The following is a 21,335-nucleotide window of genomic DNA, read 5'->3' as shown; positions in this document are numbered from 1 at the left end:
GGTCCAGAAAACCATCCTGTATACACTACAAGAATTCCTCCTCTACGGTATTGTGACTAATTTGATTTGTCCAATCTATATGCAGATTAAAGTCACCCATAATTACAGATGTTCCTTTATCGCATGCATCTATAATTTCCTGTTTAATGCCATTCCCAACATCACCACTACAGTTTGGGGGTCTATATACAACCCCCACTAACATGTTTTGCCCCTTAGTGTTCCTCAGCTCTACCCATACAGTTTCCACATCGTCAGAGCTAATATCTTTCCTCACTATTGCGTTAATTTCCTCTTTAACTAGCAAAGCAACTCCACTGCCTTTTGCTTTTTGTCTGTCTTTCCTAAATACTGAATACCTCTGGATGTTCATTTCCCATCCCTGGTCACCTTGCAGCCACGTCTCCGTAATCCCGACTATATCATACCCATTTACATCTATTTGCGCGATTAATTCATCCACTTTATTGCAAATGCTCCGCGCGTTAAGACACAAAGCCTTAAGGCTTGTCTTTTTAACATTACTTGTCCCCTTACCACTATTTTTCACTGTGGCCCTGTTTGATTCTGGCCCTTTGATTCCTCTGCCTATCACTTTTCTTATTCCCCTTACTGTCTTTTGTTCTCGTCTTTGATCCCCCCTCCTCTGACTCCTTGCAAAGGTTCCCATTCCCCTGCCATTTTAGTTTAAACTCTCCCCAACCACTCTAGCAAATACTCCCCCTAGGACATCAGTCCCGGTCCTGCCCAGGTGTAACCCGTCCTGTTTGTGCTGGTTCCAGGAATCTAAAACCTTCCCCTTCACACCATCTCTTCAGCCACGTAGTCATCCGATATATCCTGCTATTTCTACTGACTAGCACATGCACTGGTAGTAATCCTGAGATCACTACCTTTGAGGACCTACTTTTCAACTTACTTCCTAGCTCCCTATATTCTGCTTTTAGGACCTCATCCCTTTTTTTTAACCTATGTCATTTGTACCAATATGTACCACGACCACTGGCTGTTCACCCTCCCCCTTCAGAATGTCCAGTAACCAATGAGACATCCTTGACCCTAGCACCAGGAAGGCAACATACCATCCTGGCGTCTCTTCTGCGGCTACAGAAACACCCATCTATCCCCCTTACAATTGAATCCCCTATAACTATTGCATTCCCACACTTTTTACTCTTCCCCTGTGCAGTGGAGCCAACTGTGGTGCAACAAATTGGGCTGTTGCTGCTTTCCCCTGAGAGGCCATTCCCCCCAACAGTATCCAAAGCAGTATATCTGTTTTGCAGGGGAATAGCCAAAGGAGATTCCTGCACTGCCTGCTTAGTCCTCTTGCGCTGCCTGGCGGTCACCCATTCCCTTCCTGCCTGTGGAGTCTGAGCCTGTCGTGTGACCACCTCTCTATATGTACTATCCACCATACCGTCCACCTCGTGGATGCTCCACAGTGTCCCCAGCTGCCGCTCTAGCTCCGAAATCTGGGCTTCCAGGAGCTGCAGCTGGAGACACTTTCTACACACATGCTGGCCCCGGGCACTGGAAATGTTCCCGGCTTCCGACATGGAGCACGAGGAGCTCACCACGGCCTTGAGCTCTCCTGCCAGGACTTAACCCTTTAAGTTAACCTTTTGGAAGATCTTAATGTCAAATAATATTAATTACTCTGGAGCCCTTCTTCCCTGGTCCTCGTTACTACAGAACTCCCTAAAAAAAAAAACACTACTTACTATATATGGAAAGAAAAACTGTAAACCTTTCTTACCTTAGATACTTACCCAGCTATTTGAAGCTATTCCTGAACAGCAGTTACTCACCAATCAATCACCTTGCAGCTTTCCTGTGACATCATTGTTGGCTTTTTTCCCCCAAAACTCCGGCGCGCTGGGGGAGGTCCGACTGCTCTCCGCTCCTGAAGGTAAGTGAAGGCCCTGAGCCTCGCGCTGGTTTTATCTGCTCCCAGTTCTGGTTGTTTCCACACAGGTCCGACTGCTCCCTGCTCCTGAAGGTAAGTGGTGCATTCCCCAAAATTAACGGGGTCATTGATGGTTGCCATGCTGATGCTATGGATATATATGAGCAATGACATGGGGAATGAATATGGCAAGGAAGATCTGGAAGGTTGCATCAATACTCGGCACACCTGTGCAATCGACATGAAACAGGATGGGAGAAGCTGCAAAATGTAGTCTGTCAGCTATACATAGTACTGATGGTTAGTCTCAAGTTACAAGATCCCTTAAAGCATGCCGTCTTCTCCTGCAACCATGTCCAAGTACTGTATGGAGTGTTCAGTTTGGCTGTGCCTCCAAGCATGGAGCATTACTGTGCTCAGGCAAGGAAGCCCTTGAGTGACAATCAAGGCAAAAATTCTTGAACCAATCTATGCAGCAGCAACTTCACTAGCCAAACATGGGTTTTGCAGATGCATTCCTTTGCTACTAGCTCAGCCCCCATTGCATGCCGTAACATTCGTTATCCACCATTTTCTTCCGATGCAGAGTATGGGTTCTGCTAGGATCACTCGGCTCCAGACCTCATTATAATCTTGGTCCAAACATAGACAAAAGAGCTGAACTCAAGAGATGAGTCAAGGGTGGCTGCCCTTGACATCAAGAAAGCATTTGACTGAGTGGTATCAAGGAGCCCTAGCAAAAGAGAAGTCAATGGAAGTAGGGAGAAAACTCTCCACTGGTTGGAATCACACCTAGCATAAAGAAAGATAGTTGTGGTTGTTGGAAGCCAATCATCTCAGTCCCAGGACATTGCTGCAGGAGTTCCTCAGGCCCAACCATCTTCAGCTGCTTCATCAATGACCTTACTTCCATTATAAGGTCAGAAGTGGGGATATAAACAAAAGCAAAATACTGCGGATGCTGGAAATCTGAAATAAATGCTGGAAATACTCAGCAGGTCTGGCAGCATCTGTGGAGAGAGAAGCAGAGTTAACGTTTCAGGTCAGTGACCCTTCTTCAGAACAGTTCTGTTCTGAAGAAGGGTCACTGACCTGAAAAGTTAACTCAGAAGTGGGTATGTTCGCTAAAGATTGCACAGTATTCAGCATCATTTGCAATTCATGCCTGCATGCAACAAGACCTGGACAACATTTAGGCTTGGGCCAATAAACAGCATCCCCAACGCTTATGCCCCCCAGCAGCAATGTGGCCATACAATGCAACTTAAATGGCAATAAAGAAACAGCACCAGGGTATAGTACCTTGAAGGGGCTGAGTGAGCAGGGGTGCCGGGTTGAAGGTTTGCCGTTATCAGGGTGAAAGAGTCCCAGTCCACAATTTGTGCACAATTCACAGAGATCTGAGCGCTTTTTAATTCGCAGCCTAAGAGTTTCAAGGCTGCATGCTCCAAAATCCAGAAGCCTACCTAAATACTCACTGTATAAGGTTTGGTCTTGTACAGGAAGTGTATTCATAATATTTAAATGATCAGATCCACCAGCGACGCACCCCGCCACTCCACCACCGACGCACAGTGGCAGCAGTGTGTACCATCTACAAGATGCACTCCAGCAATGCACCAAGGCTCCTTCGAAAGCACCTTCCAAACCTGCGACCTCTACCAACTACAAGGACAAGGGCAGCAAATACATGGGAACACCACCACCTACAGGTTCCCCTCCAAGTCACACACCATCCGGACTTGGAACTAAATCGCCGTTCCTTCACTGTGGCTGGGTCAAAATCCTGGAACTCCCTTCCTAACAGCACTGTGGGTGTACCTACCCCACATGGACTGCAGCAGTTCAAAAAGGCAGCTCACCACCACCTTCTCAAGGGCAATTAGGGATGGGCAATAAATGCTGGCCTGGCCGGCGACGCCCACATCCCATGATTGAATAAAAAAAAAAGATCCTACCAAATTAGAATGTCACTCAAACAGCCTAGGTCGACTCCAGAGTAAAGGCCATTTCCTCACCCCTCCATTAGGGAAGTGGTCCTATTGTGTCAAGATCTGCAAGTAAGTCAAAATAGAGAATAGGGCACATTTATCATTTATTTCACCTCATGAACTGAAGACTTCAGTCATGTCCATAATGGGAACAGTGTGTGCAAGCTTATTCCTTCAACAATAAATATTCAAAAGGAAGGGGATGAACGACAAGGTGGTTTTAAAAAGTTGTCTAAGACCAATTTTCCACTCCAGGAAAAGTTCAGGCTTTTCTCCTAGCTACAGACAAAAGTTATCCAACAACACAGCGAATTAACTACCTGCAACTTTGCAGGATGAGCTTGTTTGAATAATTATTCAAAGCCTCCTGCACAGCTTTGACCTTGCACAGGGAGTTAACTTAAGGAAATAGAGTCGTGGAGTCAGAGTTATACAGCACAGAAACAGGCCCTTCGGCCCATCGTGTCTATTCTGGCCATCAAGCACCTATCTATTCTAACCCCATTTTCCAGCACTTGGTCCGTTGCCTTGTATGCTATGGCATTTCAAGTGTTCATCTAAATACTTCTTAAATGTTGTGAGGGTTCCTGCCTCTACCACCCCTTCTGGCAGTGTGTTCCAGATTCCAACCACCCTCTGGGTGAAAAAAAATTTCCTCAAATCCCCTCTAAACCTCCTGCCCCTTACCTTAAATCTACTGATCCCTCTGCTAAGAGAAAAAGTTTCTTCCCATCTATCCTATCAATGACCCTCAATTTTGTATACCTCAATCAGGTCCCCCCCTCAGCCTTCTCTGCTCCAAGGAAAACAACCCTAGCCTATCCAGTCTCTCTTCATAGCTGAATTGCTCCAGCCCAGGCAACATCCTGGTGAATCTCCTCTGCACCCTCTCCAGTGCAATCACATTCCTTCCTATAGTGCTGTGACCAGAACTGTACACAGTACTCCATCTGTGGCCTAACTAGCGTATTATACAGCTCCATCATAACCTCCCTGTTCTTATATTCTATGCCTTGGCTAATAAAGGCAAGTATCCCATATGCCTTCCTAACCACCTTATCTACCTGTGCTGCTGCCTTCAGTGATCTATGGACAAGCACACCAAGGTCCCTCTGACCCTGTAGGGTCCTAACATCCGTTGGAAATTCCCTTGCCTTGTTAGTCCTCCCAAAATGCATCACCTCACACTTCTCAGTATTAAATTCTATCTGCCACTGCTCCGCCCATCTTACCAGCCCATCTATATTGTCCTGTAATCTAAGGCTTTCCTCCTCACTATTTACAACACCACCAATTTTCAGGTTGTCTGCAAACTTACTGATCATATCTCCTATATTCATGTCTAAATCATTAATGTACACTACAAACAGAAGGGGTCCCAGCACCGATCTCTGCGGTACACCACTGGTCATAGGCTTCCACTCGCAAAAATAATCCTCGACCATCACCCTCTGCCTCCTGCCACTATGCCAATTTTGGATCCAATTTGCCAAATTGCCCTGGATCCCATGGGCACTTACCTTCTTGACCAATCTCCCATGCGGGACCTTATCAAAAGCCTTACCAACGTCCATTTAGACTACATCAACTGCCTTATAGAGTCATAGAGAGATACAGCACCGAAACAGGCCCTTCGGCCCACCGAGTCTGTGCCGACCATCAACCACCCATTTATACTAATCCTATTATTAATCCCATTTTTCCCTCTCACATCCCCACCTTCCCTCAATTCTCCAACCACCTACCTACACTAGGGCCTCATCTACACATCTAGTCACCTCCTCGAAAGATTCAATCAAGTGGCTTGGAGGGGAACTTGCAGGTGGTGGTGTTCCCATGCAACTGCTGTCCTTGTCCTTCCAGATGGTAGAGGTCGTGGGTTTGGAAGGTACTGTCGCAGGAACTTTGGTTGGTTGCTGCAGTGCATCTTGTACATGATACACACTGCTGCCACTGTGTGCCGGTGGTGGAGGGAGTGAATGTTTGTGGATAGAGTGCCAATCAAGCGAGCTGCTTTGTCCTGGATGGTGTTGAGCTGAAGTGTTGTTGGAGCTGCACCCATCCAGGCAAGTGGAGATTATTCCATCACACTCCTGACTTGTGCCTTGGAGATGGTGGACAGGCTTTGAGCAGTCGGGAAGTGAGTTACCCGCCACAGGATTTCTAGCCTCTGACCTGCTCTTGTAGTCACAGTATTTATATGGCCACTCCATTTCAGTTTCTGGTCAACGGTCACCCCCAGGATGTTGATAGTGGGGGATTCAGCAATCGTAATGCCATTGAACGTCAAGGGGAGATGGTTAGATTCTCTCTTGTTGGAGATGGTCATTGCCTGGCACTTGTGTGGCGTGAATGTTACTTGCCATTTATCAGCCCAAGCCTCGATATTGTCCAGGTCTTGCTTCATTTCCACATGCACTGCTTCAGTATCTGAGGAGTAGCTAATGGTGCTGAACATTGTGCAATGATCAGCGAACATCCCCACTTCTGACCCTATCCTTGAAGGAAAGTCATTAACGAAGCAGCTGAAGATGGTTGAGCCTATGACACTATCCTGAGGAACTCCTGCAGTGATGTCCTGGAGTGGAGATCATTGATTTCAAACAACCACAACCATCTTCCTTTGCGCTAGGTATGACTCCCCCAACCGGCGAAGAGCTTTCCCTGATTTCCATTGACTCCAGTTTCGTTACAGCCAAATGAGGAGGGGAGGGGAGGGCCACAGTCGCCCCTCTTGCCCTTCCTCTTATTTGACCACAACACGGTTTATTCCTTTTTTGGCAAACAGGATTAAGGAAAATCCCAAGGCTATTTATATGCATATAAAGAGCAAGAGGGTAACTAGGGCAAGGGTTGGCCCACTCAAGGACAGAGAAGGGAATCTAAGTGTGGAGCCAGAGGAAATGGGCGAGGTACTAAATGAGTACTTTGCATCAGTATTCACCAAAGAGAAGGACTTGGTGGATGATGAGCCTAGGGAAGGGAGTGTAGATAGTCTCAGTCATCTCATTATCGTAAAGGATGTGGTGTTGGGTGTCTTGGAAAGCATTAAGGTAGATAGGTCCCCAGGGCCTGATGGGATCTACCCCAGAATACTGAGGGAGGCAAGGGAAGAAATTGCTGGGGCCTTGACAGAAATCTTTGCATCCTCATTGGCTACAGATGAGGTCCCAGAGGACTGGAGAATAGCCAATGTTGTTCCTTTGTTTAAGAAGGGTAGCAAGGATAATCCAGGAAATTATAGGCCAGTGAGCCTTACGTCACTGGTAGGGAAATTATTAGAGAGGATTCTTCGGGACAGGATTTACTCCCATTTGGAAACAAACAAACTTATTAGCGAGAGGCAGCATGGTTTTGTGAAGGGAAGGTCGTGTCTCACGAATTTGATTGAGTTTTTTGAGGAAATGACAAAGATGATTGATGAAGGAAGGGCAGTGGATGTTATCTATATGGACTTCAGTAAAGCCTTTGTCAAGGTCCCTCATGGCAGACTGGTACAAAAGGTGAAGTCACACGGGATCAGAGGTGAGCTGGCAAGATGGATACAGAACTGGCTCAGTCATAGACGACAGAGGGTAGCAGTGGAAGGGTGCTTCTCTGAATGGAGGGATGTGACTAGTGGTGTTCCGCAGGGCTCAGTGCTGGGACCTTTGCTGTTTGTATTATATATAAATGATTTGGAGGAAAATGTAGCTGGTCTGATTAGTAAGTTTGCGGATGACACAAAAGTTGGTGGAGTTGCGGATAGTGATGAGGATTGTCAGAGGATACAGCAGGATATAGATCGGTTGGAGACTTGGGCGGAGAAATGGCAGATGGAGTTTAATCCGGACAAATGTGAGGTAATGCATTTTGGAAGGTCTAATGCAGGTGGGAAGTATACAGTAAATGGCAGAACCCTTAGGAGTGTTGACAGGCAGAGAGATCTGGGCGTACAGGTCCACAGGTCACTGAAAGTGGCAACGCAGGTGGATAAGATAGTCAAGAAGGCATACGGCATGCTTGCCTTCATCGGTCGGGGCATAGAGTATAAAAATTGGCAAGTCATGCTGCAGCTGTACAGAACTTTAGTTAGGCCACACTTAGAATATTGCTTGCAATTCTGGTCGCCACACTGCCAGAAGGATGTGGAGGCTTTGGAGAGGGTACAAAGGAGGTTTACCAGGATGTTGCCTGGTCTGGAGGGCATTAACTATGAGGAGAGGTTGGATAAACTCCGATTGTTTTCACTGGAACGACGGAGGTGGAGGGGCTACATGATAGAGGTTTACAAAGTTATGAGCGGCATGGACAGAGTGGATAGTCAGAAGCTTTTTCCCAGGGTGGAAGAGTCAGTTACTAGGGGACATAGGTTTAAGGTGAGAGGGGCAAAGTTTAGAGGGGATGTGCGAGGCAAGTTCTTTACACAGAGGGTGGTGAGTGCCTGGAACTTGCTGCCGGGGGAGGTGGTGGAAGCAGGTACGATAGCGACGTTTAAGAGGCATCTTGACAAATACATGAATAGGATGGGAATAGAGGGATACGGCCCCCGGAAGTGCTGAAGGTTTTAGTTTAGGCAGGCATCAAGATCGGCGCAGGCTCGGAGGGCCGAATGGCCTGTTCCTGTGCTGTTCTTAGTTCTTTGTCTTTGGCTGATCAAAGTCCACTTTGTGAGTGGTCCACTTTGCTCAGGGTCTTTTTGAAAGCAGACTGGTGGGTGGCTCTCTTCCCCTGATCTCTGGCTGTAGCAGGCTGGAGGCTTGTGAGAGAGAGACACACACACACCTTCTCTGCTGCTGCAGTCTCAGTTACTGACTGTTTTGTGTCTAACAAAACTCGCAGTTTTTCACTGCCTGGGTAGTCGGTCACATGATTCTCTCAATCCTCTTTGTTTTTAATGAGGTCCAAAGTCTAAAACCCAAAACCTCTCTCAGGTGGTATTGTCAGTGATAACCCCCCTGAAGGGATGTCTCCATTCATGAATGCCTCAAGATGGCTTTGAATGATCTGGATAATCTACTCAGTTAGCCAAAGCATTGTCCTGGCTGTGCTACTTGTTAGATTTGTGTCTCTGATTCAATCTCCTGGTATTTCAGATGCAAACTGTGGCGGCCATCTTGGTTGTCAGTTTTTTTAATATAAGTTAACTAAGATTTTTTTCCATTAAAAGTTTAATGTAAATTTCCACCCGATTAATTAATATTTCTTATTTGGCATATCATGTTTTCTTGACAGTTACTATAAAACAATTTCCCTACAGGACCACCATTCTTGGCAGATGGTGGTAAGCAGACTCAATAATTCATATACTACCTGCAGGGTCTGGGAAAAGGTGCACAGGACAGCTACATGCTATAAAGGAAATAGTGAGACTACTTGATAGTACTATATATTGAGCAGATGGTCCATGATTATGGCACAAGGTGATACCTCTCGACCTACTTCACATCTATTGCTTACTATTCTGGGCCCCAACGCTAACTTACAGTTATTTCACGGCATTTCATAAATGCCCATCTTACAGGAGGGCACACACATCACTAAGTGGCTACCTGAAGTGAGTTTGGCCCATATACCTAAAAAAAAATTCCCTTTTACAAGTTTAGGTAGTGAAGGCACAACTTCTGTGGCAAGCCGAAGTCTGTGATACCTATCCCAGAAATAGGCAGCCCTTGCTCTGATCATTTCTCAGCAATTCCATTAAGTTCTCCAAGGGCAAAAAAATGCCCAGAGAAATGCTCAGTGTAATACATTGGGATGGTTAAATGTGCATCACATTCCTTGAAATATTGCAATTCGACATCACACAAGCAAACTTCAAGTACTCAAAAGTTAAGTCAAAAACAAAGGAAAAAGGAACAAAAACAATATTTAAAAATGTAAAATTCCTTTGTAAGAGATAATCCCGAACCAATACACATTCCTTTAAAAAGGTAAAACACCAAGTGTAGAAAGTGCTTTCCAATGCAACAGTTTTTGGAACCTACTAGGGCCCCTACGCTTTTCCTGGCCAAATAGGAAATTGTGGGCTAAAATTAATTAATTTTTGCAAGCCTAATAAGGCTCTCGTGTTGTTAGTCTACAGCAAGTCCAGCTTTTATACACTATCCCCATGCAAAGCTGGATTCTCCTGATCACCTGCCCCCCACCCCAATATAAAATTTACCCTAACATTGATTGTTTTGAGTATTTGCATCCATACTTTGTACTTTTTGTGATGCATGGCTCTGTATCCCAAGAAAAGGATTGTTCGGCATTGCAAATTTACACTGACCTCCAGCTGAGGAAAGAACCATCAACACAAACAATTCAGATAACCACAAGTAAAATAATAAAATGAGATTACCACTTATACTGATTAGTGCTCGGATATCATCTTCATGGTTGGATAATCTTCGCATCTCAATAATTTCCCAAGTCTGAGATTCTGATGATGGTATCAGCTTGAAAATAACTGAAAATAGTAAAGTGCAGTAACATTAAATTAATCTAAACAATCTTTCACTTTCAATTTGCATACCGAGAACAATTTTGAATTAGTTTGGACAGTTTGCAAATTAAAATGTGATACAAAAATGTAGTTAACAGGTCGTTCTCTCATTTTTCATTCTTTTTTTAGTTAGACTTGTGCAACTTTAGTAAAAGTCTTACCTAGATCCTTCCTGACCACTGCAGCAATGTTGTTTTTTGGTAGTTCTATCATTGAGCTTACATCTGTTTGAAAAATATAAAAACAGATGCAAGAGTTACCATTAAGTGCGCTGGGTGACAGATATAATATCCTAAATACCCAACAAACAAGAAACCCAACAAGGCTGAAAACACTGCTGGACCTAGTAACGGGAAATCAACAGGAGCAGGTAAGAGAAGCAAGCACAGCAGAACACCTAAGAAGTGGTCATGATCACCGTATAGTAAGGTTTCAGATAACGATTGAGTGATATAGATAGAACAAAGATTAAAGTAGTCGCTTGGTAGTAGAAAACTTGAGTATTGCTGAAAATAGAGACTTGTTGTCAGAGTCCAGCTGCCTGGTTTAAATTTCAAACAAAACTTGACAGTTAACTGTCAGTCACCATAAACTGGTGCATTCTCCATGGCAACACCTCTACCAGAGTTCACTTGCCAACCAATCAGCGCTCCCTTCTCATACAGGATAAAGTTGTTGCTTCCCCTTACATTGGTATTCTTTGATTGTCCTGATGAGTCCAAAACGAAAAGCTTCGACAACATGTCTCGAGTACCAGCAATACTAAAGATTAAAGTAATAGATTGGAGAAACAAAAAAGTCAACTACGAGGAAATGAGGATGGAGTTATAGAAGGTTAACTGGAAAAAAAAATACTAAGTGGTAGATGAACAGTGGGCAATATTTAAAGAACCTCAATTGAAGAGAAATATATTCCACTAAAAAATAAAAACAAACTAATCAAGAATGAGGCATCATGGATAAATGGAGGAGGATAACATTTAATTTGAAGAGGAAGGCATACTCAAAGTACATAAACAATAAAGGTGAGGATAACAAAACGGAATGTGATGCGCATAGGCAAGAGGTTAAAAAGACAATTAGGAAGACAGAGAAAATATGAAATAAAAATATCAAAAATAATAAAGTATTCTATATGCACATAAGTAACAAAGGGAGGATTAAGATAGGGATGTGACTACTGAGATGAGCAAGAAAAACTCAAAGGAAGTTATACTGAAATGGCAGAGATACTGAATAGAGATTTCGCCTCAATTTACACCAAAGAGGCTAACTTGAAGAAATTACAACAGTAGATGAAGTTAAGAGAGATATTACAACAGTTAAGACAGAAAGAAAGGAGATACTAGACAAACTAGCTAAACTTGAGGACAAAATTCTAGATCCAGGTGAATTGCCTGCTCAATACTCAAAGGTACTAGTAGATAGGAGGCAACAAAGACACCAGTATCTATTGTGGGATGACTTCAACAGCGGACCACCTTAGACGTAAATGAAGGTCACCAAAAGACGTGATGATGCATCACACATGACCAGTGTGTGGGTGTAGCCTGACAGAGTGAGATGTGTTTAGATGTGGCTCGTGCAGTAACTGTATGTGTATGTATATATGCTCTAGTTAAGTTATAACAAAAACCCACATTTCCTTTGGATATTATTTGTAGTCTTGAGTCTTACAATAGTTCACATATCAAAGGAACAAGTTATACTGCATGGTGACAACATTTGGGATTTTTTTTCTAAACCTCCTAAAATTACATTGTGGCAACATTTGATTTTTTTTCCCGCAGAACACACTAAGAGAGAACAAAGAACAGCAGGATGCTTACCTAGTGTTGCTGAAGATCCTGGAGAGCAGCTGGCAGGAGACCCCACAACAGTGCAGCGAGCCAGGTTATAGCCAGGACCCCGGTAGGTGTTGAAACTCTGAGTACATTAGGAAATATGCCAGGATATTATAGTTTTCAACTTCTCTGGCAGTGGATTGAAAAATGTGAAAAGAAATAGCTGCAGTCATCACAGTTTTAGTTTCGGGGGTGAGGTCTAAGCCAAAAAGAGAATTCAACAACACCACTGGAGGTCCACACCGCAGTGAAAAAGCCTGGTTGTGGCAGCTGCTGATACTGAAGGTACAAATGGCTGCAAAGAACAAAATTGTGTCTCAGTTTTAAAAAAAAGAGCTGTGCAAACAGAAAGCAGCATGGTGTCTCAGTCTTAAAGGGGCAGGCCTGCAGAAAACTAATCTGGCTAAACAAGAAAAAAAGCAAGCCTGTGAAAAAGAAAACTGGCAAATGTCCTATATTTTTAAGACAATAGTGCTCAGATAGCAAGTTATAGATTGGAAGGCGCGGACATAGTGTTTGAATTTAAACTGTTTCGACAACGAATGGAACTGTGTTTTCTGGATCAAGAAGCAAGCAAACCAGAGAAACAACCCTCAAGATTAAAGATCGCACTGGGCAATGAGGGCTTGCAACAGATCAATAAGTCAGGATTGTCAACTAAGGAGCAGAAGGACCCTAGCAAGATATGGACATTCTTGGAGCAGCAACTCAAGGTGAAGGTAAATTTCCGAGTACATGGGCTTGAGCTTATGACCTACCAGCAAAGGCAAGATGAGACCACTGACCAGTTTGTTGCAAGGTGCTGAGACAAAGCTCAGGAATGCTAATTCGCAGATATTGAATTGTCACAACGAGTTATAGAGTTAGTAGAGGACTTTCAAGACGACCTGCTGGAAAAGAAGAAAGGGCACTACTTCATGATGGAAGAAAATTTGAAGCAGTCATGACTGGATACCAGTTACAAGCGTTGGTGGCAGCAATGACAATTGGTATGGTAACCAAAGGCTCAGGTTAGTCTGCTAAGCCTTGTGGCAAATGTGGCCTGACTCAACCAATTCACAGTTCCAGCATACCAGGACCAGTGCAAAGACATTGGGCAAGGCGGTGCAGAAGGCCATGCTTAGATGCTGCACACAGGAATGGTGGCAGATCACATGCAGAGAGAATATCTGCAAGACAGGATGTCAAATTCAACAAAAGGTAAACCAACACACAACAAAAGCCCAAGCAGGCACATCAGATCAGCAAAGAGACAGATTGCCAGGAGGACATGGATGAAGAATGCACTCGTGTGAACAGCGAGCAAGTATTTCACATAGGTAATGTGGATCAATATGTCAATGCTATTATGCAATCTGAGGCATTCACCATGATCGGGATTATACGTCCGCAGAAGAGGGGCAAGCATAAGCTCAGAGTAAAAATTGACACTGGAGCAAGTGCAAATATTCTGCCATCAATATACTGAAGGACATGCACTTAAAGAAATGGGAATCTATGGTGTAACCCACCATGGCTAGGCTGACTGCCCACAATGTTTCTCCAATCAAGTGCATTGGAACAATAACCTTACAGTGCAGCTGTGGGAACTCCGAATGGCTACCACACATTTTATATTGTAGACAAAACTGGACCAGCTGTTGCAAGACTTCCAGTATGCAGAGGTCTACGAATTGTCACAATACATGAGGTCAGTAACACACCAAAGATGGTAGAAAATATCCAGGTCAAAGGTATCGGGTTGGTCCATGTAAAGGACAACACAAAGGCTGGGAGTCTTGACAGGAACAGGTGATATGAATGGGAGCCTCTCTTTGGGCTTCAGTTCGTTGCAGCAAGTACCCAGAGCCTGAGGGGTTGATGACATTTGATGATGTTGCCAGTCATCATTTTTCTAAGCTTTCTAAACAAGGGAAGATGAAGGCATCGTATGACAGGCAAGGAGGGCCAGAATGAGCTCGATTGCGCATAGGACAGAAGATCAGAGTCCTCAATCATACATCAGGAACATGGCATCCTGCAGGGGTTGCGAGGATATGTGACCAGCCCAGATCATATGGGGTCCAGACACCCAATGGTGTGATTCTCAGACAGAATCAAAGTCAACTCAGAGAGCTGTACAGCGCCACAATACGTGACAACCCTGTGACATTACGGACACGTTCAAATTCTGAAGATCAACACACAGAGGAAGAACATGCCAACTACAGTTCCAAGTCTCCAAGGAGCCACCAAGAAAAGTTCAGCTCTGGGAACAGGTTTACAATAAGATCAGAACGAATAAGTAAAACTCCTCTATATTTTAGAGAGTGTTAAACTTACACAATGGTAAATAACGTTTTGTTTCAATCGTGTATAGTTAGACTGAACCGCAACATCATTGTTAACTGTACATTTGTTTCTATCTTTGGAAAAAAAGGGAGATGTTGTGGAACGACCTCAAGAGCGGACCACTTTAAGAAGCTGTAAGTGAAGGTCACCGGAAAAAGTGATGTCGCATCATACGTGACCAGAGAGTTATGGGTGTAGCCCAACAGAGTGAGATGTGTTTAGATGTGGCTCATGCAGTAACTGTATGTATGTGTGTCTGATGTATTTGTATGGATATGTTCTAGTTAGGTTATAATAAAAACCCACATTTTCTTTGGATATTACTTGTAGTCTTGAGTCTTACAATAGTTCACATATCAAAGGAATAATATTACATATCCATATATAATATAATATATCCATATATTAAAACATTAATAACAGAATAATGTCATAGAACTGGTGAATAACAAAGTTATTTCCATCTTCAAAGAGGACAATAAAAAGAATCCAGAGACCTATACACCAGAGAGCGCAGTGGTACGGAAGATATTAGAATGTTTGCTAAAAGATAACAAAACATCTAGAGACAATATCATAAATACAATGAGCATGCATTCTAAAAGGTCATGGTTAACCAACCTTATTGAATTATTTGAAGAAAAAGTAGACAAGGGCAATGTAGTAGAGGTGGTCTACATGGACTTTCAAAAGATAACACAAGATGCTCAAGGCAGAGGTTCGGGCATGTGGAATATGGGTGAGAGTAGCAGAATGGATTGAAAGATAACTACAAAACAAAAAGGTAGGAGTTAGGGGAGGTTTCTTGGGCTGGCAGAAAGTCAGATATATGGTCTCACATTGATGCACAAGAGAGAAAGAAATAGGAATATGGAGGAAATAGGGTTGCCAACTCTAGTTGGAAGTATTCTAGAGTTTTGATCACATGAATTCTGATTACTCGACTTCCACACATGCTGTTGCATTTACTTTATAAATGTTGGGTCCCCTATAGTTAAGGTAAAACTGGGTCACCTCTCACCTCCTGTTAGGGGACACTCTGGTTTCTTGCCACGGTGATCTCACAATGGCCCAGGACATGGTTACTTCACATCTCCTTTGTTTTAGAAGACGACATTCAATTCTGGAATGTTTTTAGGATAAGTGCAAGATGGGTTTCATTAACATCTTTTGGCTTTGAAGAGGTGTCCTTTGTCTTTATCAGACTATTTGGATACACAAAATGCCAATCCTCTTTTTCATCGGCAGCCATTTTGGACCATTGTTCACTTTTTAAAATAGAGGTTCATTTTTTAAAGACAGTCTGTTTTTTCATAACTCTTCAAAGTTAGCCTGTGAATGTTGTATCATCGCACTTCCGATGTGCGTGACACCGTGCATCACTGATTTCAAATCGCTCCACAATTGGTGGCCATGCTTTCAGTTGCCTTGGCCCCAAGCTCTGGATTCACTCCCAAACGCCTGTCTTCCTTTAATATGCGCCTAACTCTTTGATTAAGGATTTGACCATCTGTTCTGATTTCTCCTTCCATGGCTCAGCATCAAAAAAATGTTGCAATTGCTATCGTTTGTGTAGGACAGTAAGAAAAAAAACCTTTTTAAACAAATTCATGGCAAAAAAAAGCTTGACTACATTAACCGCCATGCCCTGTGACAAACTGGAAACTGTGTTGAGTGGAAGAAATGCTTGTATTCCAGTCTTTTAAAATTAAACTTGCTGAGTCGTGGCAAGGCAGTGAAACTAAACAAAGGCTATCGAAATAAAGAGAGATAGTACTTGCGAAGAAGAGACATTGGTATTTGGATAGACCTTGGAGGCTGTCCAACTTAGATAAGGTGGGGCCTACGCGTTCTACAAACACTTTGATCTGAAAGGTTGACTACAAGGAGCTTCACGTGATGGAAATTTACTGAAGAAAGCTGAGGAAAGATGGACAACTTTTTGGGCAGGTTCAAAACCTATGGTTTAACCAAAGAGCTAAGAATGATTGGATTTTGTGATTTTAAGAAAAGCTTCGCAGGACAGTATTGCTTGTCGATATAGTAAACTAACCCCATCCCCTGAAAATGGTATAAAAAGTTGAAAACATTGGAGATCTTTACTGCAGTCACAAGAGACCAGCATTGCAGTCGCAAAGGAGAACCCTGGCCAAGTGTCAGAAGTAGTTTGTAATCAATGGGAGCTGGCCTTTTCAGGTGCTTGTACGACTAGTTGATAACCTATTTGAGCATTCTGATGCTAGATTTTGTTAAAGCACTCATTTGCTAGGAGTAAAGTAACAAAGCCTTTATTATTTTCTTTTTTCTTCTCTCAAACCTGTTAAAACTGTAATCATTTTCTGCTATTAATTAAATTTTTCAGCAATCATTTTAAATTTGTGCCCGTTTTAAATCTGTAACCGTGGGTACAAATAAACTAACCCCATTAAGTATAACAACTTTTTGAGTGAGTCATCAATTTGTACTCTTGTAATTCACAGGTCAAAATGAACAATAAACCCGCGAAGTATATTTGAAACAAAAAGGCTTACACCTGTTAAGTGCCTTGGGATGTTTTACGTTAAATGTGCTATATAAATGCAAGTTGCTGTTGGTATGTTGATAATAGGTTAATCTGATTTTATACTGCAATTTTCCATTTAAGATTGGTTCTTCTGAGCAAGATCTATCAATCCAGTTTCTTAAACAATCATCTTGGAAAGGAACATATTTTCCATAAAAAGTGAAATATGAAAGGGAATCGCTGAATAAGAGCAGCATTTTGAAATAGAATACCTGCATCTTTAAAACAAGCAGTTTTGCAGAGCAACTCTGCTTGACAGTTCCAAGTGCATACTTTCTCCCCTCCAGACAGCCACACATCAAGTCTTTCGATAATCATCAGACACTGCCAAAATAAGCCAAACAATAAAGTTACAAATGCAATGAATTTTGGCATTTTAGTCTCCAGTGGATCTATCCTTACAAAATTTAATTCAACTCCTTAGAATGGCATATTGCTAAACATGCAGATCACCAGCTTCAACCATTTTACGTATAGAGTGTATGGTTTTCATGCATGGAATGGAAAGGCACATAGTTATTAAACTCAAAAAATGTTATCTTTGAATACACCCAAGATAATGAAAGGATAGTCATTTGTTTGGTTCACCTAAACATGCCTCAATTGCATTATTGCTCACATCACCAAAGAGAAGGATGAGATTGTTCTCTTTATTTGTTCAAATATGCAAGGCAGTGAGAAGTTGACAATAAATTCTACCAATCAAGGTGCATAAATATAAAAAAAAATAAATACAAGCAGGCTCACTGGCAGTCAGTCAAGGTTACATGATACTCTATTAAAACAATTCAACACCCCGCTCCACTAGCAGAATTTTTTTAAGCAGATTAGCTGCTAGACCAAGTACTAATTTCACTATTAACTGTCCTGACTTTGAGCGTTTACATCGATATGGTCAAAAAATTGTTTTTTTTAAATAAATTCAAATTTGGTGGCAGTAAAGTTTTCAGAGTTTATAACAGGGGACAAAGACAATGGCTTCAATCTTCCAAAGGTTTAGCTGGAGGAAACTGATCTACTATCAGTCTCTCTAATTCCATTATCACACTGTCAATATCATCCTGATCAAGTTCCCCTATCAGTCACTATGTACAAGGACACCTATAGTCACCATCATTGATAAGCATAGTCATTGGTACTAGTTTCTGAGACAGTCACCCGTGGATGTCTATAGACATATGTGGACCCCAGATGAGTGTAGAATCAAACTTGATTGTGATGGCCCTCATGATAAATGGTCTGCTAACACTCACTGTTCTAAGTAGCAGCCACTTAGGCAAACACCCTGCACCTATGAAACCCCAGAAAGGATGCAAAAAGAAACAAAAGGATATCAATCTTAGCCATGCCACCAGGAAAAGCCAGGCACTTCCCACATAAATATGAAAAGTATAATTAACTTTTGAATGTTCTGATGCACTTGCTAACAGTCAGTGCAGCAATAAAACAGGAAGATCCTTGGAAAGCTACATATATTTGAAGCCCAAAAATGAGATAAGATTAGAGATGTTTTAAACAAAAAATGTGTACATGTGCAACATTAAAGAACTTTACATACTAGAATCAGCTTCAAGAAAAAGCAGCTTTTCTGAAATATAGCCTCAAAAAGTTAATCGAAAAACCAAGTTTCTAACCAGGCCCCTAAACTAACATACAGCCTTGAAATTTTCATCTACTTCAATCTGTCTAATACTAAGGGATAAATTTGAGGGGGCAGTAGTGGGAAGGAGCAAATGAATATGAAGACGATGACAAACAATAAAAAAGTGCTATTCTTTCAAACATTGGCAACAATAATTGGGAACAGAAAAGACTATTCAATTGAAGAGCTAGCAGCAGCACAGCTGCAAGGAGCTGAATGGTCATCTGCTGTACAGTAATTTGTGATTTTATGCGTAAATTTGAGATCACTGCAACCATAGGCCAGTAAACCAGAAAAATATAAGCAGAAACCGCTGCTAACACTAAAGCAGGTCAGGCAGCATCTTTGGAGAGAGGAAAGTTGGGTTTAATGTTTCAGACTTGATGGTTTTCCGTCAGCATCAGAAAAGAAAAACTGAAGCTTGCAGTCCTTGATATCTGAAAAGAAAAAAGGGACTTTTATTAAAATGCAGGATGAAGCAGAGGGTAAAATGGAACTGAGGATCAGAACAGCTCTGAATTAGAGTGAGTCAGCCCTGAAGAGAAATTTGAAGAACATGCAAGTGGCAGTACATGGTGGAGAGGATGAATCTCATGAAGCACTGTCAGTACTGGTTAGAGCAATGCTGAATATCACAGGTATGTGATCATGGATGGCAACAGTTTTGGTAGAATTTACACTGGAATCCCTGTGGTATGAGTTAGAAAGCCTGAAGGCAGGAAGTGCAGGGTTGAAGGAGCTCAGGGATGGAGTAGCAGAGCGGCCAGAGGGGGTAAAAAGCAAGGCTGTGGCAGTAGGCCTCAACTGGAAAGCCCACAGTAAGGAGTGCAGACCTGAAGGAGTTCGGGGGCACAGCAGCAGAGTGGAGGAAGCGCAGCAGGGAGCAAGATAAAAAAAACTAAAAGTGAAGCACAAGGCAAAGTGCTGATTGGTGAGTAGCTGGAATTTTTTTTTAAACAAGTCATTTGTTTATATCTTTTAGGCTTAGTTAGTCTAATAAATAGAGGCATGGCAGGGCACCTCAGTCCTGCACAAGCAGGGTTCAGAACAAATATGTTTCCATAAAGAAAAAAGGGTGGGACTCCCAAATTTAGGCCCAGTTCCTATGCCTGGATGACAAAGAGCATACAGAGTAGAAGGCAAAAAAAGAAAACTTACATCAAATGCCAAAAGCTCAATATAACAGAAAGCCAAGAGCAGCATAGAAAGTGCAGGGGTGAAATTAAAAAAGTTAGGAAAACAAAGAAGGTATGAAAAAACATTGCTCAGTAAAATCAAGGAAAACCTAAAGGTGTTTTATAATTACATAAAGAGCAGGAGGATAACAAGGAAAGAGTACGGCCAATTAGAAATGCAAAAAGCTAACTTGTGTGTAACGGTGGAAGATATGTGCATGATTCTTAATGAATAGTTGGCGCCTGTCTTCACAAAAGAGGGGGGCAATGCAGACATTTTGGTCAAGGAAGCGAAGTGTGAAAATATTTAATGGGATAAACAGTGAGGGAAGAAATAAGGTATTTAACATCCTTGAATGTGGATAAAGCACCAGGCCCCAATGAAATATATCCCAGGTTGCCAAGGGAAGCAAGGGAGCAGAAGCTCTCAACATCGTTTTCCGATCCTCGCGGGCTACAGGCATGGTGCTGAAGGACTGCTAACATTGTACTGTTGTTTAAAAAGGGAGGAAGGGATATCCTGAGTAATTACAGGCGAGTCAGCTTAAACCCGGTGGTGGGCAAATTATTGGAAAACATTCTGAGACAAGGTATAAATCGCAATTTCGAAAGGCACAGATTAATCAAGGACAGTCAGCATGGATTTGTTAAGGGAAGGTCAAGGTTGAGGAACTTGATCGATTTTTTTTCAGGAAGTAACAAACAGAGTTCATGAGGGTCATGCAATTGATGGAGTTTACTTGACAGACTGGTCAAAAAATTAAAAGATCATGGGAAAGTGGCAAGTTGAAACCAAATTTAGCTCAGTGGCAGGAAGCAAAGGGTAATGGTCAATGTAAAAACAGAAAGTGCTGGAAATACTGGCAGCATTCTGTGCAGAAAGAAGCAGAGTTAACGTTTCAGGTCAGTGACCCTTCTTCAGAACTGGCAGATATAAGAAATGTAAAAGATCTTATGCAAATAAAGTGGGGATGGGGCAAGAGATAACAAAAGAGATAGTGTTGATAGGACAAGGTCACAGAATAGCTGACCAGAAGGTCATGGAGCAAAGGCAAAAAATATGTTAATGGTATGCTGAAAGACAAAGCATTAGTACAGATAGGGTGTTAATGGACTGAAAACTGAACAGCCACAAGCACAAACATGAAAAAAAAAGTGGGTAGGCACTTTAGAAACAAACTAATATAAAATTAACCAAAAAAAATGTAATAAAAAATAACTAAAGATAAAAGCAAATGGTCGATGGTTGTTTCCATGACTGGAAGGCAGTTTCCACTGGGGTTCTGCAGGGCTCAGTACTGGATCCCTTGCGGTCTGAGCTATATGTCAATAAGTTAGACATAAATGTAGGTAGGTGGCATGATTAAGAAGTTTGCAAATCATAGAAAAATTGGCTGTGTGATTGATAGCA

General features: G+C 42.4%; 1 protein-coding gene across 6 annotated transcripts in view; it reads right to left on the bottom strand.

The window, feature by feature from the left end:
- The window catches only part of wdr41 (WD repeat domain 41), a 95,413-nt gene that overhangs the window by 18,043 nt on the left and 56,035 nt on the right, over positions 1 to 21,335 (bottom strand). For all 6 annotated transcript variants that reach the window (XM_068029479.1, XM_068029485.1, XM_068029483.1 and 3 more), the window contains 3 exons: positions 17,320 to 17,431; positions 10,531 to 10,593; positions 10,226 to 10,333 (listed from right to left, as the gene is read on the bottom strand). In XM_068029479.1, the coding sequence (XP_067885580.1) occupies positions 10,226 to 10,333; positions 10,531 to 10,593; positions 17,320 to 17,431 (283 nt within the window). The remainder of the gene's footprint in view (positions 1 to 10,225; positions 10,334 to 10,530; positions 10,594 to 17,319; positions 17,432 to 21,335) is intronic.

The sequence above is a fragment of the Heterodontus francisci genome, chromosome 4 (genome assembly GCF_036365525.1).
Source record: "Heterodontus francisci isolate sHetFra1 chromosome 4, sHetFra1.hap1, whole genome shotgun sequence".
Lineage (NCBI taxonomy): Eukaryota > Metazoa > Chordata > Chondrichthyes > Heterodontiformes > Heterodontidae > Heterodontus > Heterodontus francisci.
Note: the sequence above shows the minus strand (reverse complement) of the source record. Positions and strands in the feature narration are given on the sequence as shown.